General features: G+C 28.4%; 2 protein-coding genes across 2 annotated transcripts; one reads left to right on the plus strand and one right to left on the minus strand.

Moving 5' to 3' along the window:
* Positions 1-4,337: 4,337 nt before the first annotated feature.
* LOC133037068 (uncharacterized) lies at positions 4,338-4,881 on the minus strand. Its single transcript, XM_061113880.1, has 2 exons — positions 4,824-4,881; positions 4,338-4,711 (listed from the first exon to the last, which is right to left on the minus strand). The coding sequence occupies exons 1-2, from the start codon at positions 4,879-4,881 to the stop codon at positions 4,338-4,340; spliced, it is 432 nt and encodes a 143-aa protein (XP_060969863.1).
* A 2,107-nt stretch (positions 4,882-6,988) lies between these two features.
* Positions 6,989-7,741, plus strand: LOC133037069 (uncharacterized). Its single transcript, XM_061113881.1, has 2 exons — positions 6,989-7,187; positions 7,335-7,741. The coding sequence occupies exons 1-2, from the start codon at positions 6,989-6,991 to the stop codon at positions 7,739-7,741; spliced, it is 606 nt and encodes a 201-aa protein (XP_060969864.1).
* The last annotated feature ends 18,767 nt before the right edge of the window (positions 7,742-26,508 follow it).

The following is a 26,508-nucleotide window of genomic DNA, read 5'->3' on the forward strand; positions in this document are numbered from 1 at the left end:
TTAAAATACATTGCAGTTCAGGATAAGCTAGGTGGCAATAACGGGACCCACATTATAGGACATGTCGCCTTAATTACTCTCAGAGTCTATTATTTCAAATGAGTAATGACAAATTAGTCATCTTCGGGAGAGTCCAGCTAGACCGCGAGCATCTTTCGTCTTTTACCCTCCAAGAGTGAAGTATATCTGGAGGGTAATACGAGAGGACTAATGAAATGTGACATGTTACTCAAGGACCAAGACACTATACATGCATTTAATGCGGTATGGGGGAAGAGCATCAGACGCCTTACTTTGACAAGCGTGTTTAAGAGTTTAAGCCCATCATTTTCTGATTTTACGAGACCCCATACATCAAACGACGACTGTATAAATGAGTCGTCAAGTCATAAATAAGGGATAAGTTAATTCCTACCAAACACCTATAGACAATCCAAAATCTACCATAAATATAGTCAACTATGCCCTGAATTAGATTAGGAAATTTGTGCCAAGTATGGTGCAAACTAGGGCTGTACATAAATTTTTGTAAATTGCCCAACCCAAACAACTCCCTCAAACCAAACCGAGATAACCCGACGGAAATATAACCGCCCAATCTTTATATTGGGTGGGTTAAAAATAATACCAACCTGCCCAATCAACCCGAATTAACCCAACCAACCCGATTAAGAGTGTTTTTATATATATATATATGTTTTTATTATATATAATCTATATATTATATAATTTATATACATATTTATAAAAATAAAATGTTCAAACAACTATATTTTTTTTTATGGTGGATGATTTGAACTTTAAATTCAATCTTTATATTTATCTCATTATCACAATAACTAAAGTATAACAATTGAATGTGAAAAAAAAAATAAACATTAGTGCTCAGTTTAGACGGGTTAACCCGACTAAACTGACCAATTCATTGGGCGGACTGAAACTTTTTTTTTCTTAATTGGGTGGATTGCACTAATTAGATTTTTCTAACCCGATCTTTTCATTGGGTTAAATAAAATGTAACGTAAACTGACCAAACCGACCGACGTACACAAACACAACAATAGTGGTATTTTACCACCATTATGAGCCTATAAATACTCCAATGATAAACAGAAATAGTGATCAATATTCTCATAAATACAGTGACTCCTAAAGTAAAACTCATTAATGTCCTAACCACGTATATATTTTCTCTTCTAACTTTTATTACATACTTCATATAATTTTAATTATTAGTTACCAAAAAACTCAATCAATCTATATCAATATCAATTTTTTTTTTATCTAATTTATACAAAATTATATATATCAATTTCTCAATTTAATTCATACAAAATAAAAACAAAAGTAAATAGAGAATAAATGAGTTAGTGGAATGGTGTGTTTTTGCCATAAATTATCAATATAGAGAATGATGTATTATAGTGATTAGTAAGAGTGCTTTAATGGTCTTGTAATAAGATTTACATCTATCTCAGTGACAAAAAATAAAGGAAAAAAAAGTGAAAAAAAATTGATGAATCTTTAGGTTGAGTATGAAATATATGTAGTCTACTCCAAATATTTGGAATGAGGAGGGACCATATATATTATCCACATGGGAGAGGATACTTGGAGAATCGAAAAGCCAGTAACTGTTGGGTTTCAGTTTCATGACATTAATGATGTAAATATAGTAATAGTATAGGAAGGAATAGGTGCACGACCACAAACAGGTAATAATGTTCTTGATGTGACTTAATAATATTTCATGTCTACGACTACGACGTGGTGCCTTTGCCACAATCCATTTATTAACTATTCTCATTTTTCATTTTCGTCATTATATTTCAAGTTGCACTAAAATTTATATTTAAATTATATCTATATAAGGAGATTAGTCTAGAAATGGAGAACTTCTTTTCATGTGATGCGATTGTTCTTTTCTTCTATAAAACAAAGCCTAACATAATCTGAATTTCAAAATGCTTTTTTATTTTTTTCTAATAAAATTAATCCAATAAAATCATAATACTTTGTCAAAAGGAGCAACTTGGATTAAATATTAATATTGTATCGATCAATAAGTAGGGTATACATAGTCACTTTCTGTCATTTTCTTCTCTAATAATGATAATATTTATTCATTTTTATTTTTAAAACTCCAAATATTGGATCATTAGCCTAGTTCCTGTAGACAGGGAAGAAGAAAACAAGAAAAGACATCCTGGAAGGCAACAAGAAGTGTAACACACTCTCTCACTCCATTTACATACGTACTTTAGCATCTCTTGTGGGCCGAGGCCCAATTAAGATCTGCTTTCGCATCCTCATTGGGCCATGCTGTCTAATTTGTTGTGGAACATGGGCCCATTATTGACCCCACGCTTGAAAACAACCTCTTTGTTGTGTACTACCAGAAAATGAAATATTCCGCTACTTCCCAACCATGTATAAAAGGGACACTTAAAATAACAGTGATTTCTTTACTTTTCTTCTATTTAATATTATAATATAATTAATTATTACTCATGTATATAAGTGATCCAGGTGGTTCTAGTGTTCAGAATTTTAGTTAAATTTAGGACAAAATTTAAATCAAGAAAAAAAATAAATATACAGTGTCAGATAAAAGAAAATTCATCTCATCGTATTAAATTAATTAAAGTTTGAAATGCCAAACAATACCATTAATATATATTGTAGCATGTTAGTCAAGAGAACCTTGTTTAGTTGTCACACAATACCGAACCCCAAAGAATAACAAAGTAGTTTTCACATGATGCAGTATAAAATTCTATGGAATAATCCTAGGATCAGCTGCCCTGAAATATATAAATATATATAGATTTATATGGGTGTGTCTCAGAATATTAAGACTAAACAATTTTCTACAATTTACCCAACATGCTCCATCCAACTATACTAGAAACCGATATTTATATTTTATACTAATTAAGTTTGATTTAATATTGTGTCCAAGTCCAAGACAAAACACAATATCTTATACGTGATTCTGTAGATTTTTATTTTTCTCAATTAGAATAAATTATACTATAGCTTGACACCTCTTTGGTCATGATATTTCTTTTTTTATTAAAAAAATTATTAGTGCTGTCTACTTTAAGGGAGAATACATGATATACTGTCATTTGTATATATGAATAATAATATGTCAATCTGTTCAAAACCAAAAAATAATAGTAGTCGCAACCTTTTATTTAAATATTGCTAGCTAGATAAATAGGTACATATTTTAATAAGAGTACGCCCGAAAGCACTACTCTAAATATGGGTGAGTTTTTTTACACCACGAAATCGGTATGAGCTCGAGTGGCACGTACACAACCAGGTATGAAAAAACATGGACTTGGACATGCTACACATTAGCACGATCTCAAAAATTCGAGTTGCACATTTATACGATAAATACGAATAACATAATATGTAAGCACAAATAAATATTAGTCAAAAAAACACGACACAAGACAAACTTAAAAAAACACGACATGACACATTAAAAAATACTATAATTTAATAATATTATTATTATTCATTGAATTTATCAATTATAGATAAATTAAAGTAATAATAAATTTTAAATATAATACTTAATATTTTAATTCTTTAATTAAATTTATTAAAAAAATATAGAATTAAAACTATATATTAACGTGGTTTTTGGTCACACTTTTATTTTTAAATTTTTTTAATCACAAAATTAAAAGTAAACTTTTGTTTTTAAAATTGTGTTTTTGAAAAATAAAAGTATGTTTTATAACCACTTTTGTTTTTTAATTTTAAAAATAAAAAATAAAAGTGTGTACTGTAAATTTCATTTTTATTTGTTGATTTTATTTAAGTCGGGTCTGGGTTCCAAGGTCTAGGTTGGGGTGGAAGTTTAAAATATTGATAAAAAAAATATGTTTTAAAAAAATTTGAAAGTCACTTTTTTTTTGTTCTCAAAATTTTAAAAATTTTGATTCTCAATTAAAAAACTATAAAGTAAAAATAGTTTTATAGAATATGATTTTGAAAAATATTTTTATTTTTCTAATTTTTTTTAGTAAATCAGCAAGAAATTTATCACTCTAAACATCAACTTTACATCCTAATAGCATCTTCAATTTGAAGACCTAGACATCTCCAACTATACAGTATAATGATTGTTTATAGAAAAATTCCCTATTATAGTCCTTCTACTGGTTTTTCTTTTACTTTCCTCAATAAATTTACAATGTTGCAAACCAATTCGTATCTGCTATACTAACACTTTTAGGCCAAACATAACTAATTCTTCTCTTAACTTTCTCTTTGATCTTACACACTAATTGATCTTCTTTTCTCTCAGCTGAATTCTAAAGAATGTCATTTCTGGCATGCCAAAGATGATACACAAGGGTTGCAGTAGCAGCAGCTAAAACTAGCTTCCCGAATCTACTGATTTTTGCCCGATCGACCCACCTCATGAGCTTACACAATGAGCTCGATTCAGCTCCCCAATCCAAGCAACATTTCATCTGTTTTAGATAAACCAAAGGGAATGAACAAGTAAGGAAACGATGCTCCATTGTCTCTGTTTGTGATCTGCAGAACAGACAGCAACCATCAAGAATAATATTGTGTTTCTCAAGCCTCTCCCTTGTTTGTAATCTATCTTGAATAGCTATCCACAAGACAAAATTGTGTCTTGGAATATTATGTATACCCGTACTTCTTGGCTCCATCTGACCTTATTTTAAATAGGACAAAGAAGCTTGTAACCGTTAGAAATCGTATATTGATCATTAGAAAACTGCTGAATATCAATAAGACTCTTGATTTGGTTCTTGACACTAATCAACCTTCTTCAATACTAGCTTCCTTGTGTTGGAGCTTGATAGCTCCACCAATTTTCTCCATTGATGTAGACACAATTAATCCACCTAATTCACAAGTTATCTTCTTTGTTCGCTTTGCCCAAACATACTTAGTAATGGATGATGTGCTCTAATCTGCTATTTTCTTAAAACCAATTCCCCTTGCTACCTTAGGTTGACAAATATTATCCAAGCTATAGGTCCTGAGCCTTGAAACATGTGTTAGCCCTTCCATAGATAAGCTCGACATATAGCTTCTATGCTCTTGGTAACTTTCTTCGGTAAAATCATGATTTGGCTCTAATATAAATGAACAGAAAAATATACTGAATTAATTAGCACTGCTCCACCTGGACATGATAAATTTTGAGAACTCCAAACTTTTATTCTAGCTATCATTTTGTCAGCTAAAATATTACGTTTCTTGCTTGAAATTTGTTTGGCACAAATAGGAATACATAAGTATTTGAATGGTACATCTTTCTTGCAAAAACCTGAAATATCAATAATGCGCTGGATTTCTCTGTTCTTCATTCTATAGCATTAGATTGTTGACTTTGAAGGATTAGGTTGCAATCCAGAAGAACATGAAAATAACATCAAGCCTTACAAGACATAATGAATACTTTTGAAATCACCATGACAGAATAAGATAACATCATCTACGTACAAACATCAATTGATTCAGTTTTAACTCCACACACCTATCATGAAATTTGAACTCTGGTTTGGCTCCTATTCGTAGCATGATTCTTGACAAATACTCCATTCTAAGGACAAAAAGAAATAGAGATATATGATCTCCTTATCGTAACCCCCTTTTCCCCTCAAAATAACCATGCAATGTGTCATTGAACATAAGTGAGAATCTAGGAGTACAAACACATGTCATTACTAGCTTAACAAATTTATCAAAAAATTAAAAGCTTGTAACATTTCTTCCAAGAAATCCCATTCTAAAGTCCCAACTATCTCGCATTTGGATTTCTTTCAGTCGGATCACAAGGCTCTTAAGGTATCAATTTCTCCTCATATGCCTGCTCCAACCTAGAAATTTAAATCATGATTTAGGTTTGAAAAGCTTTGGCTGCAAGAAGATGCTTGTACTGACATCATCTGCTAGGAATTGGAACTCCACCACTGCTGATCCAACTACTCAAATACTCCACAATTTGACAGCTTGCTCTCTCCAATTACAAACGTGGCATAGGAATAAATTTGGAGACCTTCCTAAGAAAATTAAGATTTCCCAGAAGAAGGTAGAAGCACTTCACAACTCGATGGATGTTAGTCGCTCCCACTTTGAAGAGTTTAAATTAAGTGAAAATATCCTAGATGAACTATTGGCACAATAAGAAGATTATTAACAGGAGCGTGCTAAAATTTCATGGCTAAAATCAGGAGACTCCAACACCAAGTTCTTTCATCAAAGAGCTAATAGCAGACATAACAGTGATACAATTAATTCCCTTCTTGATGATCAAGGTGTTATGCAAACTACACAAGCTGAAATTGGACACATCATAGAGAGTTATTTTTTGAACATTTATGCTACAGCTGGGGTCGATTTAGAAGCTCTGCAACAAGTCTTACTCACTGTCCTATGTACTATCACTGCTGAATTTAACCAAATTCTTACTCTACCGTACATTGTAGATGATATTTTCAATGTTCTTTCCTCTATGAGTGATGACAACAGCTCAGGTTCGGATGGTATATTCGTAATGTTTTACACTAGTTATTGGCATATAGTTGGAGATTTAGTTTATAAAGCAATTTTGAGAGTTCTTAATGACAGAGGAGACCCATCTTATTTTAATCAAACTTTGATCACCTTGATACCTAAAGCCAAGAAGCCTACTTCTATGTCTCAATTGCATCCCATTAGCCTCTGCACTGTCCTATATAAGTTGGTTTCTAAAGTTATTGTCCTCGGCTTGAAGCCTTTTCTCTCATTGGTAATTTCAAAATCTCAGAGTGCTTTCCTTCAATCAAGGTTTATCACTGACAATGTGTTGGTTGCCTTTGAACTATTGCATTCTTTAAAACATTTGAAGAGGGGGGAAGAAGGTTATGCTGCCATAAAAGTTGATATGAGTAAAGCCTTTGATAGGGTTAAATGACATTTTATTCAAAGTATGATGACTACTATGGGTTTTGATTCAGCAGTTGTGGACCTCATTATTCATTGCATTAGCAGTGTTTATTACTCATTTACTGTTAATGGTTTCGTTCAAGGTCAAGTTACTCCTACCCGTGGTATTTGCCAAGGTGATTTGTTGTCCCCTTTTCTCTTTATTATCTGCGCTAAAGGTCTGTCTAGACTATTTCAGCATGAAGAACAACATGGTAACCTTCATGGTCTTTGAATTGCTCGTGGTGCTCCTATGGTCTCTCATTTATTTTTCATAGATGGCAGTCTTGTTCTTTGCCGTGCTAATAGGAGGTCAGCTATGGCTATCAAACATTTCCTTGACTACTATTGACGTGCGTCAGGTCAGAGCCTAAATACTGCAAAGTCAGTTCTCTTTTTCTCTCCAAATACATTACGTGTCATCCAAACCAGTCTACAACAGATCTTGCAAATGACTACAAAGCCTTGCCATGAAAGATACTTGGGGTTACCCTCTTACTCGGGCTGGGATGAGAATGTATTGTTTGGTGAAATCAAAGAAAAATTATGGAATCTCCTTTCTCCTTGGCAAGAAAAATTATTTTCGATTGGTGGCAAAGAAATACTCCTCAAAGCGGTTGCTCAATCCATACCAACTTATGCAATGAGTTACTTTCGACTTTCTAAATCTCTTATTAACCAAATAGAGATAATGTGCAATAAATTCTGGTGGGGATCTAACTCATTGTCATCTAGCATTAACTGGAAAGCTTGGAAAGCTCTTACTTAATCGAAAGTCGAAGGAGGGATGGGTTTTAAAAGTTTCGTCCATCTCAACCAGGCGCTTTTAGCGAAGCAAGCATGGCTAATTTTCTCCAATCCAAACTCTCTTTTTAGCCGAATACTCAAGCCAAGGTACTTCGAGCATTCTTCTTTATTAAATGTAGACTTGGGTTCTTACCCTTCGTTAACTTGGAAAGGTATTTTTTGGGGCAAAGAATTGCTATTAAAAGGTCTTCGATGGAAAGTTGGTAATGGTGCTAATATCCTTTGTGCTTCGGACCCTTGGCTATCACCTCCTTTAAACCATTAGTTTTTAGGGGTTATGACTTAGCTATGAAAGTCTCAGATCTCATTTTAGATTCTTGCCAATGGGATTATGACCAACTTGTAAATCTGTATCTTACTTTGGATGTTGCTAAAATTCAAAGCATATCGTTAACACTATTTGAACACCAAGACCTTTTAATGTGGCATCACGAATTGAAAGATGTTTATACTGTTAAATCAGGTTACTCCTTAGTAACTAAACTCGATGAGCACAAGCCTACTGTAAGTAGCATCCAATTTCTATAGTGGTGGAAACAATTTTGGACATTGAGATTCCCTTCAAAAATTCTTATTTTTTTGTGGCGTGCCATCCATGATTGTCTTCTTGTCGCTGATATTCTCCACAATCGACACATTTCAGATACAGCCACATGTTTTTTATGTAATAGAGCAAACAATTACTCATGCACTTTTTTACTGTAAGTGTGCTAGACATGTGTAACATTGCTCTGCTTTTGAGATACAAGATTTACTCACACACCACATGAATTTGAAGGAATTTCTACTTCATGTCTCTACTATATGGTCATCTTTACAACTTGAGCGATTTGCTACAATTCTCTGAAGTATTTGGACTAAAAGGAACAAAGAGAGACATGGTACCAAACCAAAGCCCCATGATGTTATTCTATATTATGCACTCTCTTACTTGGAAGAATACCACGCTGCTAGGGAAAAAAAGGCTTGATGTTACCATTGCACCAGTAGCAACTTCAAGTCCAGCAACCTCACGTGAAGATCTTTGGATGAACCCCCCTTCAGGCCACCTGAAACTGAAGACGGATGCAGCCGTTGACACAATGAATCAAATTTTTGGTTTTAATTGTACAGGAGAAATTGTTGCTGCCATGTCTAGTCCTTTTCATGGATGTTTCACACCAGATATTATGGAAGCTTTAGCTCTTATGCATAGTCTACAATGGCTTAAAGACCTTCAACTACCAGTGCATTTCATCGAAACAAATTCTCTCTTAGTAGTTAAAGGATTACATTCTTCTAAAGAGCTTGTTTCTAATTTTCATTGTTTGTCAAACAATATTTTTCTTTTAGTTTCTAATTTTTTTGGAGCTCAGATTTCTCATGTGTATAGATCTGCTAATAATGCTGCTCATTTATTGGTTAGATTCCCTCTTTCGGTACAAGCTAAAAAAAATATAAATAAATTATTATCTATATACATATTGTAATGAAATTATATAACATATATAAAATTATATATTTTTTTTAGTTTTTCATTACTTTATGTATAAGAAGAAAAATTGAAATTGAGTTGTAAAATATATTAAATAAAAAGAATTGCGGCATTAGAAATATAGACATTATTTTTAACTCAATAACAATCTGCAATAATAATAAAAAAAAAAACACTCAATAACAACAAGTTTTCCATTTCACAAAATAATAATGAATAATAAACAATGTCAATAACAACCAGTTTTAATATGAAAGAAAAAGAATGTTTATAATATTAACCGACATCTCGAAGAAGCGGCACATGTAAGCACCATAAAAACTCAACAATTCCAACCCATTTCAGAGACAATCCCACCAAATGTTTGTCTCTTTGTAAGCTAAGTTAAACATGTGGCATTTTTTCAAAGTTTTTTTTTTTTTTTTTTTTTTTTTGAAATGTCATTTTTCAAGGTTGGACGCCATTAATAAATTTTAATGTAACTTTATCAAATAACAATAACATCAATAGAAAAATGGGATTTCACTACAAGACAAATAAAAAATAACTTTTGTTTAGATATCACTATTATTGAAAATAAGGTCATTTACAGTGAAAATAGGATGAGAGATTTTACCCATCTAACAAATATATTCATCCAACTCTAGAGTATATTTAGCCAGTCTATGAGCACCTTGATTAGCATGTTTACGGACATGTGTAACTATAACTCTGGGGCCCGTTTGATACCCAGGATTGGACTGAAAAGATTAGACTGGACTGGATAAGATTGAATTATGCTGAAACTAATCCTGTGTTTGGTTTAAGAATAGACTGGACTATTTTATCTATTTCCTTTAAAAAAAAACCTTAAATTAAAATAAAAATATATAATAATAAATTAAAATTATAATATATAATAATAAATAAAAATGAATAATTCGCAGCAAAAAAATAAAAATAAATAAATTATAAAATAAAATAATATATCCTATATAATTAAGTATATATCATAAATACTAGCAAAAAACTACGTGCGAGGCACGTATACTAAATTTTATGCTAGTTTTTTTTTCTATGTCATTTGAAAGTGATACAATTAAAAATTAAAGAAAAAATATTATTAATTATTAGGTGAGATTATTATTATAGGAAGAAATTACAAATTAATTAATCTTATAATCTTAACTTTAATCAAATAGGGTTCTAAATATATGAACAATAAATAATCACGTAAAAATCAAGAATAATTATTTGAATAAAGAATTCAGTATGCACAGTTATATATATGAATCCCATTAATCAAAAATAATTATTCAATATATGAACAATAATTTGTCACGCTATATGTTTCCCAATAAAGAAATCCACCTCCTCATAATCAAAAATAAATAATACATGTAATACAGATCTTTGTAATAGAGTACCTAAAAGAAACAAAACTTCAGTTAGCATAATCGGAAAAGGTTTAAGTGAACTAAATAATGACTAAGAAGATCTAAATTACAAAATGAAAATAACATGTCTATATGCGAGTATGATTTTTTTGCTATACGAGCATGATTGATCTAAGAGAAAATAGATAAACCTATAAACATATAAATATACTTAATATTAATTTTGACAAAGAAACAATTCAATTATAAATAATTCTAAATATCAGCTTGACAATTTCAACACACTAATTACTCATTAAATAAACCATAATGTATACATCATGACAATTTTACTTTATTTGATATCAAATGATAGAGATTATTGAGGTTTTCAGCCATGGAAAACACATTATGATCAAAAAGTAATGCTCATTAATTGTATATTTCAAAGAAACCTAAATTTCCATGAATGTCTCTAATAAGATATAAACAATAAAGTTGTAAATTAAAAAAAAAAGTAGCAAAATTTCAGTTAATATAAGAAATAGAACAAATTGAAGATTTATACAATACTGAAATTTGAACTCTTAGAGGCTATTAGCGAAACTCGTTAGATCCCTTAGTGGAACACTACCTTAATGGTCTGAACACAAAAATTGTAGAAATTAAAATATGAATAAATTAGCATCATCAATAAAAGAAAAATTAAAGGGAAAAGACTTAATAATTACGTGACAAATAATTATTAATTGAATTAAAAAGTTAAGATTATAAGATTAATTTAAATTATTGTTCATATATTGATTAATGAGATTAATCAATATATGAACAATAATTTAAATTAATCTTATAATCCTAACTTTAATCAAATAGGGTTTATAAAAGAGGCATAAATAATCAAATAGGGTTAGAAATACGGTAATTAAAGAAAATCTAAAACCCTATTTTTTTTTTAGATTTAATGGGATTTATTTTATTTTTATTTTATTATATATAAATAAAAAGTGACCCATGAATTTCTCATAAACCATTTTATTTTTAATAATAAACCATTTTATTTTTAATATAAATAAAAAGTCACCCATGAATTTCTCATAAACCAAGAATTCTGTTATATGAGCACACTTTATATAGAATAGATATAAGGTTTGATTTAAAATATTTTTTTGAGAAAAAAGTACTAAAAATAATAATATAAAATGCTATAGAAATATAATGAAGAATAGAGAGTATCATATGAGAATGAGGAAGAAAAAGTTATAATAGTCTTTTCATCACTTTTTATGAATTTATCATTAAAAAATTACTTTTTTACATCAAATAATTCATACTAATGAGTAAATCATGAATAATGTGAAGACATCGATGATTGTGAAGTTGTCGACATAAAGAAAAAAGGTCTGTATGTCTCCAAATTATGAAGAAATAATAAAAATTGAGGTCTTGATACTATTTATTGATGTTACTGTCGAGGTGCCATATATACATCAAAAATTAATAGTTACTTAAACTTAAGTAACTATTTTATTGTCATATTATTTTTCTTAGAATCAATTTAAGTAACTATTTTTTAATTAATAGTATTCTAAATTTTGAAAACTTATGTATAATAATTCAAAATTATACATTTCACTAATATTATTGAATAAGTTTTTAATAAAAAAAATACATAAATAAATGTGTGATAATTATTTCCTTTAAATTCTTATTAAATTTAAAATATATTAATAAAATTAAAATTAAAAAAACGATAAAAAAAAAATCCCACATGCATGGGATTATTTACCCCACCCTACTAGATGGGATAAAAAAATTATCCCATCTAGCAGGGTGGGATATATAATCCCAGACAGATGAGATTAATCGGATTAGTTATCCAGACTTCTAACATGCCCAAACACTGGATTGGACAAATCAGCCTGTCTAATCCAATCCAATCATGCATACCAAACGGGCCCCTAGGGAAAAATGATAAAAGACAACGAACATCTGAAATTAAATCTAAAAAACTAAATAAATTTGCATATGTGGTTGAGAGAGCCATTGAGACTCTTAGAGCATCAGTTACAACATTAGTAATTGGAATTTGGAGTTGGTTAGCCCAGTTGATGCTGTGGAAAGGAGCTTTCACTTCTAAAACACCCCTATATCGGTTTAGAAAAGGCAGTGATGACTTGTTCCAAATAATTTTTTATATTATTATTATGTGATATTTAAAGTGCTTAATATTATACTAATGTAGTACTCATTTCTAAATTATTTATTAAATTAAAATTTATGAGAGTTGATATTGAAATGCATCATTAATAACGGTATGCTACATATTATGGTGCTTGACACCTTAATGCGACCCTTAATATTTTCGTTATTAATATGTACATATCTTTATTAACTTCGTTTAGAATTTTAAATTTTTTCCTTAAGGTGCTCAATAGTATATCGATGTGGTACTTAATAATTAATTAATAATTTTCCAAATCATTTATCAAATTTAAATTTGTGGGAGCTGATATTAAAATACACAAATAACAGCATGCTACCTTTTGCGGTGCTTGACATCTTAATGTGCCCCTTAACATTTTCGTTATTAATATGTATTTTTTTTTTATTAACTTTGATTAAAATTTAATTTTTTTTTAAGGTACTCAATACCATATTGATGTGGTACCCAATAGTTGATTAGAAATTTTTTAAATCATTTATTAAATTAAAATTTATGAGAGTTGATATTAAAATGCACCAATAAAAGTATGCTACTTTTTGTGGTACTTGACATCTTAATGTGTCCCTTAACATTTTCGTTATTAATATATACATATCTTTATTAACTTCAAATAGATTTTTTTTTTTTTACTTATACATAAGTTTATAAGAACATCTCCAATGAAATATGTAAAAATTATACTATATTTGGTAAAAAAAAAAAAAGACTTCGTTATATAATTGCATCAATTTTTTAATATTATGCTCCAATGCACAATTACAAAACTTGATGCAAAATTTAATATTTTTATTACAATTATAAAAATAATAACTTGATGCAAAATTGAATATATTTAATCTTTTTAATGAATTTTATTTACTTTTTTTTTTTTTAATTTTTCTTCTTATTTATTTATTTATTTATTATTAGATATATAATAATGTAAAAGACTATACGAGCATGTGTATATGTGATATTAATCTTTTTTGTATTGTTAATCTTCTTTTTTTCATAAATTTTTGTTAGTTATTATTTTATTTTATTTCTAAACTTTACTTATTAGTAGATAATAGCAGAGAAAATTAGTTTAGCTTACATTTAGTAAAGTATAAAAAAAAGGAAAAATTCAAAACCAAGAATTTGATAAGGGTTTTGAACTTACGTATAATTTGAAACTTGGTTGTGTTGATTGGGAAAAGACCAGAGGTCCAAAAGAAGTCATCCTTGAACTTCCTTTTTGCTGGATAGCCTCACAATAATCTTGTAATCATTGGTGTGGGTCTCGAGGTAATGGAAGCCTCCTGCACCGCGCTTCCTTGCAGGGCAAGCTTTGATAGAATAAAAATATAACTTTCTAGTGGGGTCGGACATTCCCACTTCAGAATGTGGTAGAGATGTTTTAAATAGGCCAGGATCCTGTATGAATTTGGTGCTACCTAAAACGGGGCAATGTCGAGGTAGTTACCGAAGTCTTAAAAGTATTCCTTGAGAGGAAGGAATGCTCTAGCTCTTATATGTTCAAGGCTCCAAACGCCTATTCTGGAAAGCTCACTGGTGCTGCAACCGTCATCTTGGACAAGACGTTCAGGGGGATAACAGTTGAATTCCCCCTGAGCAACATACCTAATGTGACTTCCTTGCTCATTCTTGATGCCGCATGACCTTAAGACGTCCCCAACATTTGGTCCAATGGACCTAACTTTGGATTCTATTAACTCAGCTTCAAAGGTGATAGTGGGATCATGGGGGTCTTTGATTTACGAACTGTCTGAGCCATTAGTTCAAAGTTTAAGTCACCTGGTGAAAAAGCAACAGTGATTGGAGCTAAAAACATGGGCCTCGCTAAGGAGATATCAACTAAATTGGAAGGTTCAGGCCAAGCTGCTTCTCGCAAATAATGATGCCTACCCGTAATAACCTCTTGTAAGAATCGCCTATAATGGTTAGAGGTTTCTTCCTGACCAGATTTAATGAGGTGGTTCTTAATTTTTTCATCATTTATTTCAAGTATGGTTTGGGTTTAAATTCTATGGCAGAAAATTGAGGACAAACTGATTCTAGGAGTTTTGGGATTGTAAATTCTAGGATAAATTGGAATATAATTATAGATAATAATGCCCTAATTCCTAGAGAAATAGAGCACAAACAAAATCCAAAATCTATGAATCACATAACCTTAAATTTTCTAGCCCTAGATTACATAAGCATTCAAATTCAGTTTACCCAAACAGCAAAACATTGCAAAAAAGAAATACATACCAAGAAGTTAAAATTGAAAGCACAGAGGAAAAATAAATAAGAGAAAGTGTCACTTACTATTTTGATGGGATATTCTGGATAAAGAAGAGCCTCGCGACGGAAATTCCAACGATCAAAAAATTGGGTCTTGATGATTTTGAGGAAAAGGAATGCGATTGGATGAAAATCGCAGGAAAAATGTGAGAGACAAAGAGGGCATGCAAATTCAAATGAGAGGTTTGTTGAGATTTTTTTGAAGTTTGAAGGTTCGTGGATTGAAAATGGCGAATATAATACACAGTTTCAAATTTATACCTAAAATGTGGTAACTATTTGATCGAATGAAATCTGATCAAACAGATAGGAACTGTACAAGAAAAGAATAGTCAGAGCATTAAATATAGAACTGATGTGCTTCGAAGTTTTGAACTATCAAATTCTAAGCATGTAAATTTTAAATGGGAAAAATACAATAGTACCTTTAAAGACATTTAAAAATTGAGGTCTATGTACAAAAACTGAAGTTGCTATGATTGAAATTCTTAACTTTCAAGTTATCATTCTAAGCAAATTACCTCTCACTCTACTCTTCTCACTTCAAGGCCAGTCCCAATCGAACATACTACACTACAAAAAATATTACTTTTAGTGATAATATTTTAATCACAATATACATTTTTTGTAATTAAATATCATTACTTATCACTAAAATATAATATTTTAATACAAGTTGTTATTAATTTATTTTAATAAGTGTTGTGACTAAAAATATATTTTATAATAATAAATTATAATTTTTGTGACTAATACTTTTAAAGATAAATTTTTTAATTATAACATAATAATAATTTATATTTGGTCACAAATTTTTTAATTATAAATAAAAGTAATTTTTTTTTTTTATAATGGTGTTAGGATTAATACTATTACCTAGCTAACGGACAAATTTGGTATGATGAGTTAGGCAGGTACGTTAGTCTAGTCTAGTCTAGGGCATAGCATAAGGTCTGATTAGGAAAATGATGAAACAATTAATGAATAATATGCAACTTTATTATATGGCCATTTGTATATCTATATATAGCGTGGTCCAAAAGGTAAGTCGTAAGCATATGTAGGTGTACTACGCATACTTCTATGATCACGTTATCAACAATTCACACCCATTTCTATAGGGAAATTTACATAATATACTAAGTTTTGCTATTTTTTTACAAAAATACTTTCAGGCGGTATTTTTTACTTTTTTATTGTATTTTTTTATAAGTTTCATATTGCAATATACTGTGTTAAGTTTTCACTGGTGTTCTAATGGTGTTTTACTAGTGTTTTACTGTTGTTTTGAGTTGTTCTGTTTTGTGTTTTACTAGTGTTTTATAATAACACAGTATTTTTGAAAAAATTTCCGTGTGACAGTATTTTTGTAAAAGTTAACCTAAATTCCAGTATTTTTGTAAGTTTCTCTTTCTATAAACCGGGCTCATAAGGCCCCCTTTCGGGGAGCTTTTTAAAAAGCTAAAATCACTTTTGGAAAAAATTATACGTTAATATGTGTTTGGTAAAATTTAAAAGATAGTTTTTTCAAAAATTTATGTGAAATTTATAGCTTTTAGGAAAAGATAGTCCACCATAGTTTTGGGATTTTAGCTTTTAAGGGAAGTTACAATTTTAGTTTAATGAATTTTTCACTTGACTCAATTGCCCTCATCTAATTTTAAAATTCTCCATTTACCGATTAATTTTAGGGCTTCTTACATTTTTTCAATCTTATCCTTATTCAAAAAAAAAAAAAAAAATCAAAAACTACTCAATAGTCATCTTATTATTATTATTATTATTATTATTATTATTATTATTATTATTATTATTATTATTATTAAAAGTCTAATTTATTATTTTATTATATAAATATTTAAAAGAATTAAATATTATAAGGAAAAAATTATCGTAATTTATAATATAATAAATAATATTTACAAATATATTAATATGTATAAAATTATTTAAATAAATTAGATAACAAATGTCATACCTGTTTTAGTAATTATATATTTAACAGCTATTTAATTATTTAGCTTACCAAATACTTATATATAACTTTTTCAACTCACAACTGTTTAAAAATTATATTTACCAAACACTCAGTAGCTTTTCCTCACAGCACAGCTACAACTGCTTTTCTCACAGCACAGCTACAGCTACTTTTTCCCACAGCACAGCTGTACCAAACTGGCTTACGTTTCTATTAGGTATTATATTGTATTATATTGAATTAAATTATATATCATATTTTTATATAATATTATATTAAATTTTAATTTATACTAAAATATTATATATTTAGGTGTCTATAAAAGTTAATACCACATATTATTTTACATAATAATATTGCATGAAATACAATTCAATATAATACTATACAATATAATACGGCGTACCAAACGAACCCATACAATCTTATCAATTTGGATTCACACCAAAATTTCACTATATATATAAATATAGAAAATTTGTATAGTAAGTAAACCTAACATATACTTGCCTCTATTATATTAAAAACTTGTTTTTGACGTATATTATATTAAAAACTTTAAAAAAGATGAAACTACAGAAAACAAAATAATATAAAATATTTATAAAAGCTAATAATAAAATAATATAAAATATTAAACAGAGAAGAACTAGAGTTTTGACTCTTTCTAAGAATTTGAGAGTGTTAATATTCTGCATTTTCGGTATGTCTATAATAAATTTTAAATTTTTGATTTGCTTGCTTGGTTGCTTAAATAACATCGAAGAGAGTGATTTTAGAAGAGTCTCAGCTAACTATTAATTAATGAGATTTTAAAATATGGCTTCCCAATTTTAACTCATCATGTTCTTATTTAGCTTGTGGGTTTTACCTAAATAACCAATAATAAAAATCTCCATGTTGTATGGCTTGTTTGAGCTTTCCTTAGTAGCCAGCATTCTTAACTGTACTAATCATTATCAACTATTCTGAATTAAGATTAGTTAGTTGAAGAGAATGATTTGTAATTTTACTGTAACCTACATAATACTTGTACATTTTTGCATATATATCCTTGATTGTCAGAGTAAATGTAACATTATTTTATTTTACTCTTTTAATGAGCATGGGGTACATTAGCTTCAAAATCTTACCTGGCTTGTAAGCTTAATTAATATACTAAAATTGAGAAAGAAAAAAAGCTTCAGTCGTTAGTGGTTGGTGTTGTGCTTATTTGTACTTTGTGTTCAATTACAATATTCTTAATCATAATCATGATTCTGAATTAAGATTATTAGTTAGCTGAGAGAATGACTTGGGACAATAGCGTGAACAATGATGACTATTTGGGAAGAATGAGACTAAGGAGAGAGAAAGATAAAACCTCGAAAAGAGAATATGATATTTTATTATTCTTTTAAGGCTAATTATGATTTTTGCCCCCTGAACTTTGACATGTACCAAATCATGCCCTTGAACTTTTAAGGTTGTTAAAAATGCTCATGACCTATTCAGATTGTTAGATTTAAGGACTTTTGTCTAATTTCATTCAATTTTACTATTTCAATAATTGTTTATGTACTAAACCGTGCTCCCCAGACTTTGATATCTACCAAATTATGCCTCTCGAACTTTGACATGTACTAAATTATGGTCCCTGAACTTTCATCCATGTTAGACTTTTTTACTAAAATTAGAAAAAAGTCCTTAAATCCAACAATCTCAATAGTTCAGGGGACATTTTTAACGACCTTAAAAATTCAGGAGGTATGATTTGATACATGTCAAAGTTCAGGGGCAAAAATTCTAATTAGTCTTCTTTTAATACATTTTTTATCTATTAAATATTATTAAAATAATATAAGAAATTATACAATACAGTGCCAGTGTTAGGTATTATTATACACTTACCTATTTATAACCATGAGATCTATTATCAATGGCTATAAAAACTTCCTCACCTAAGGACAAAATAATAATCCCTACTATAGATATATCTTATATATATTAGGTTGATTGTTACGTGCGATGCACGTATAATTAGGTTCAATTAGGTGATGTTAAGTATAAGATCCATGTATATTTAATTTTTTTTAATTAGGTAATGTAATTTTTTTAATTTTTGAAATGGAGTTTGAAATTTTGATCTTAAAAAAAAGCTACTGCTACATTATTGTGTCGTGATTATGTATACATATTTTTTAAATTTTTAATTTTTTTTTAATTAGGTAATATATCTGATAATGTATATATTGTAATTTATTATATTCTTAACCAAAACTCACATAACCAAATTTGAGTATGTCTATATATAGATTGGATTCGTAAATTTGATATAAAATTTTTTTATTACTAAATTTTACGAAAAATATAGCGTGTGAATACCATAATTAAAATAGAAAGCAATCAATTCCTTATTACAACTATTTCAATTTAAAATATAAAATAAATAATAATAAAGTTAAAAATATTTATAATATTATAAATTTAAATTTCTTTATATAAAATATTTACATAGTTTTTCTTTTTATTTTAATTGAAAGTTAAAATAATAAATTTACAAATATGAGTAAAAATAGGGGCTTTTTCATTTTTACACTTTAAAACAGTTTTTTTTTTTTGCATTATCATTACGAAATTAGGCATAAAAACCACTATTACAACTAGCGCTGCAACTTATTGCAATAAAAAATCGTACATAAACCCCTACTGCAACTAGCGCTGCAGCCACTTTAGAAACCCAAACTGTAAATTTGAAAAAAAAGTTAAAAAAATAGTATATGGGGTAATTCCCCTTAAAAATATCTATAATATTTTAAGTATAGAAAACATAGTTTTTATCACTTTAAGAATATGAGTGGATTATTATTGGTGGGTTTGTCACTTTAAAAATTTAATGGTGTTTGACACAAATTTTTTAAAACTATGTTTAGATTTTTTCTTACTAAAAAAAATAATATTTTAACACCATACCATGACATGAACCCATCCGGGTTCGGGTATGGTTTCGGGTCTAGGATCCGAGTATGCAAGCAAAATATAAAATATAATATGTTAGACATAAAAAATTACTTTTGAAAATTGAAAACAATATTTTGATGTTTTCTGTTTTCTAGTTTTTTAAAACTCAATTTTAAAAAACTGTTTTTAAAAATTTTTGACAAACGATTCCTATTAGTTTTTAAAAACTATTATCAGTTTTAAAAAATAAAAAATAATTTTTAAATTATGAAGCCAAAACAACCTCTTCGCAGTCATTGAATGCTTAATTGTTCATGCTTTATTGGACTTTTAGATGAAGTTGATGTTATAGGGTTGTCTTTTTTTTTTTTAATTGTTAACAATTTTAATTGCTTATATGTCTAATATTGATGGAATCTTCCATTTCCATTGTCGTTCAAAAATTAAAAAAAAAAAAGTAAAAGTAAAATATCCCCATAAAAAAAAAAAAGTAAAAGTAAAATATATTAGGGGCTTTACCTCTTAACTTGGGGTTTAGGTTTTCTTTATTTTAAAGTGACATTAACATATCTTACCACATATAGAAGACTGCATACTGTTTCAAAAAAAAAAAAAAAAGAAGAAGACTGCATCTAAAAAGATAAAAAAAAAAAAAATTGTTTTTGTCTTTTTGTGAATTTTTTTTTAATAATTCTTTTTATACAGTTTTTTTTTGTTTACAATTTTAATTTTTTTTTTCAATTACTTATGTGAGTTTTTTAGTGATTTTTTTTTTTGTTTTTTTTTCATATCTTTATGATGATAATTTTTTTACAACAACTTTGTGAGTTGCTTTTAATGATCTTATTTTTTTTCTTATAAATAATTTTTTATATATAAATTTTTATACAATATTTTTTTGGTGAATTATTTTTTTATTATTAATAGTGTTATAAAATAATATAAAATAATATAAAGTAGATGAGAAGAAAGAAGAAGAAGATGAAGAGAGAAAGAGAAAGTGAATGAGAATTTCTGAGTTCTTTATTCTAATGGGGTGAACCCCTATTTATACAAATACAAGAGTGAGATATTAAGAAACTAAGAAAAAGGGAAACTAAGAAAAGAGTAATGTTAATTACAATTAATGGTAATAAATAAAAGATTTGGACATCCACATAATTAATAATATTTATAACACTCCCCCTTGGATGTCCATAATAACTGCCTTATTAAAAATCTTGCTGAAAACTTGATCAAAGGAAAAAGAGTATAGTGTAAACTAACTCCCCCTCATTTAGGCATTTGTGGAGATCTTCTAATCGACGAATTTTGATCTTGTCTGCCGTCTTCTCAAATGTTGATGTTGGTAATAACTTTGTGAATAAGTTTGTAAGATTGACACTTGATTGAATATGTTGAACACCAATATGCATTTTCTTGAAGCGTATAAAGAAGAATTTGGTGAAATGTGTTCTAACTCTATCTCCTTCAATGTACCCTCCTTTTAGTTGAGCGATGCAAGCAGTATTATCTTCATAGAGAACTGTTTGGGTTGATACTTCTTTATTGAGTGCAATCCATATGTTTCCCAAATATGCTATGCCAATGATCTCACTCACACACATTCTCTACTTGCTTCATAAAATGCAAGTATGTTAACATGATATATAGTTGCCTCGTTAAAAACCTTGCCAGAAAAACCCAGTGGGACAAAATCTGAGCTAAGGGAAAAAGAGTACAATATATATTTCATATTCATAACTATTTGCAAGTTGCCTCGTTAAAAACCTTGCCAGGAAAACCCAGTGGGACAAAACCTGAGCTAAGGGAAAAAGAGTGCAACATGAATATGTCTCCCCCTCATGCACATATGATCCATAATTCTTTTGGTGATAATAAATCTCATAAGATTATTGTTATCACTTTTAAAATATCACCATATATAATCTTTGATCATATATTTTCTATAACTCTTCCAGAGTATGTATGGACTTCTAAATTATAGATGAGGGGTTCGTGGAACATTAGTCTTTATCCAACTAATTGTATCATTCATGTGTATATACAATCTTGTTCATACTAAAATTTAACATTTCAAGTAGATATGAACATAACACATTAATGATAATATAAATTTCATTTGTGACAATGATGGTACTCCAATACCATATATTTGTTCCATCTTGTTGTATGATCTTAATTTTCATATCAAATGATCATATATCTATAATTCTTAATACATATGAAGTACTTCAGGACTTCAATACTAATGAACAAACTTTATACATTTAATATTTCTCGATATACAAAAGAAATAAAAGTTTGTTTTGCAATTAATCAAAAACTCTTCAAGAGTCTATCACAACGTATAATTTACGTATTTATACTGCATAGACAACCATACGTATTTTTCAAACAATAATTTACTTACATGTCTTTATTTCATACAAAGATCTTTGTCATATAGTGCGCGCGACTTAGAATTTATATCACTTAAGACATGTATTAAATTCTTCTAGAATTTTTAGATAAGGTTTATTTCAAATTCTCACTATATTAGGAGCTCCAAATAAATAATCTTTTGTTGCAACATTTATGTGACGCTTATAAATCCTCATAAAATATATTCCAGGCTATAATCAAATAATGATTATATTTTCTCAATATTTAAGCCTTACTTCAATCAATCTCATGTCTATGCAAACTTTGTACAACAATTCATTATGTACAAATACATATATGCAAATTTCTCATTAGAAATATTTATTTGCACACCTACGGGTCTTACTTCACTTTATGTGAGTAAATTTGCCTGGATTGCGTCATAATATTTTGGCCAAAAATCAAAATGTAAGTCGATGATTCTCGACAAATCTAATACCATGATCCTTGCTATCTCATGTTAGTTTATTGCATATGCAAACATTCAATATTTATTGTCGACAAAATTTCAATAAATGATAATTTCCTCCCATATTGACATAACTTATAGAGATCTCTTTAAATTACATATTTTTCAAATATGTTTATCATTTATAGGTACCTATAACGAATCACTTCAGGGATTCAATTATGATGAAATGTGTTATGTCTAACTTCTCTTGGGAGTCTTTTTCGAGTACTTAGTTTTCATCACGGTTATCATTTTAATACTTTATAACATTAAGGTATCTCCATGAGTACCTCTAGATTTAACAACTTCAGGGCAAATCAAATGAACATTTATTAATAATTTCTACATTGTTCATTTACGCTTCAGGCGTTTTCAACTCATTCTATCTCAACTTTGAATAATATTGATTTGCAGTTGGTATATATCATTTTGAACTATATCGTTCTTATATACTTTGTGCAAGGATCATTTTTTAAAAATTATCATCGATCCCAACTGCTTCTCTCCCCCTGATCGAGAGAATTTTAAGAAATTGTGATATCTAATAATATTAATACACCTGTAGGGATTTCAATATATCACAATGAATCAATATCTATTTAAACTCATATATATTATGTGACATTGAACTTCAGGTTCAATAACTTCAGTTTCAAGTTCAATACTTATGAACTTAATTCATTTCTAAGAATGAGTCATACGTGTATAATTAGAAATACATAAATTTACACATTTTGTAAATGCATGATTATATAATCTTATCACATCGATAAGAAACTATGCAATAAAAATCTAACAATGGCTCAAGATTGTTAAGAAAATATAATTTAAATATTTTCTATGTGCAAATATATGCACATTCTTCTTTTGAGCCTTATAAATAACAATGAGAAGAATCTTCTGGTTCTTCAACAAAATTTAGTCAAATTCTTTGACAATTTATTGCATATGATTGATCATGTCAAAATAATTCAATTCATGAACTTCAGGTTCACTATAATTTGTATTTCAATAAAACTTTCAAAATGTAATGTAAATTCATTACAACATAATCATTACAAGTTTCATTTTTATATACACGAATAATATAATTATATTATTCTCCAAAACATATACACTCTTCAGGAATCACTATCATCAATTCAATGATGTGTATAATTTAAAAGATACATGACAACTTCATCATGTTATTGTAATGGTCAAATAGATATAACCATAACATATCATTCATTTTTCCTGATAACTTTTTAACAAGCCGTCTAATTTATTAATAGACTATTCATCAGTCTAATTATCATGACTTGATATATTATATATTTAAATGTACAACAAGTACATATAATAAGTTATTTATTATCACTTTCATAACTAGATAAAAGTTACACATCTAGGTACATACAAAGACATTTTACTGCTCAAAGTAGCAATTGTATGTAAGACTTCTTCAGGAAGCTTTTCAACTAATCATTTTGTGATTCTTTATCACTTTGATTATATTGGATCACTAACAAATATTAGTAAATTATATATCCACTTTTGGGAATATGCAAACTGAATTATATGGTAACTATATATTTACATATCATGTACCAACAATAGTTTGAAACTATTGATTTCAAGAAATAATAAAATATGTATATATTAATTTGCTTCTGGCATTACCAATATATGTGAAATCTATATTCTTTGAAATAGAATTTCATGTCTATTCATTCTCTTTAGGTAATGATATTTAAATATTCTAAATGTACAATAAGTTTGTACAATTCACATTCTATTAAATAATCAAGTATACTTTTATCTTGACTATAAGTGTGTCCGTACTACAGGTACGCGACCACTATTATTCAATTCCACACATGATATATAGATTTCATGCACTTTGATTGTGTGTGGTATCTCATCTTTTGGTTATTTCCAATTTCTTAAAATATTTGAGTAGCAAACAATGCCATTGATTATTTAAAATCATTACATTCACTTCGGGGAATGACGTTGAACAAGTAGAACATTATTATAAATTTCTTAAAAATTTATTACTTGTTCATCCATAAAAAATATAAGAAATTATTCAACAATTTCTTTTACGATATTTCAAAGAATATATGAATACAATTTTTGCATAATCTCCAAGATGGATGCAAAATTTGATCTTTAATATATGTCACATGCAATAATTTTCAACATTGCAAGCAATAACAGTGTATAATAACATGACTAATACAAACAATCTTTAAAAGTAGTTGACTTCAATTCGTATCATTCTCTGCAGGGAATGATGAACAATAAATACATGCCTCATGTATTTAAATAACATTAGTCATGCTCACTGTTATTCTTATACTTTGATGTTTCAATGCAATTTTCTTAATATTCTTTTTAGGTATTCAAAACCCACTATAAAATTGCATCAATAATAATCATTTTTAATGATTCTTTAGTAGTATTCACATAAATACAATCATTTTTTTTTTGACAAAAATAAAACATTTACTTCAGGAAATGTTTGTCAAAATTTATATCGATATTAGATTACTTTTCATTGTCCTCAAAGAATACAATAACATATATATAAATATGTATTCATATCTTTCATTATATATCCATCAACTATATAATGAATATTACGTTTGCATAATCTTCAGGATATATGCAAGATTTTATTGAGGACGCATAATCATCAGGATATATGCAATATTTTATCGAGGATGCATAATCTTCAGGATATATGCAATATTTTATCGATGATGCATAATCTTTAGGATACATGCAATATTTTATCGATGATACATAATCTTCTGGATATATGTATAATTTATATAGATTTTCTCTATCATATCATAGGCACACACATATTGTAAATATTATGAATGATAAGTACATAATATGTATATATATATATGAATCAATAATAAATATATAAAAATATATACATACATATGTAATATATAGATATATATAGATAAAAAGAAAAAAAGAAAACAAAGGATTCTTGAAATTGTTTCAGTCACATAAGTATATATATAAATATATATTTAGTGTATCGTGACTTTGAAACAATTCAAGAATTTTAACAAAATACTTACATTGGGTCTTAGGAAGAGACTCATGCTTGAAGCTTGGGCAGAGACTCGTGCTGGTAACGTGTTATAAAATAATATAAAATAATATAAAGTAGATGAGAAGAAAGAAGAAGAAGATGAAGAGAGAAAGAGAAAGTGAATGAGAATTTCTGAGTTCTTTATTCTAATGGGGTGAACCCCTATTTATACAAATACAAGAGTGAGATATTAAGAAACTAAGAAAAAGGGAAACTAAGAAAAGAGTAATGTTAATTACAATTAATGGTAATAAATAAAAGATTTGGACATCCACATAATTAATAATATTTATAACAAATAGAATATTATTATTTGGCACCTTAAAATGCTCATCATTATACAAATCTGACACATAATTAATAATTGGTTAGCAGTTTCTATTCAGTAAATCAAAATTTTTGAGAGTCGATATAGAAATACACTAATAACGGTATGCTACTATTTATGCTGTTTAACACTTCCCTTATCATTTTTCTTATCATCTCCAATTGTTAATGTATAATATGAGCTA

This window comes from Cannabis sativa, chromosome 4 (assembly GCF_029168945.1).
Source record: "Cannabis sativa cultivar Pink pepper isolate KNU-18-1 chromosome 4, ASM2916894v1, whole genome shotgun sequence".
Taxonomy (NCBI): domain Eukaryota; kingdom Viridiplantae; phylum Streptophyta; class Magnoliopsida; order Rosales; family Cannabaceae; genus Cannabis; species Cannabis sativa.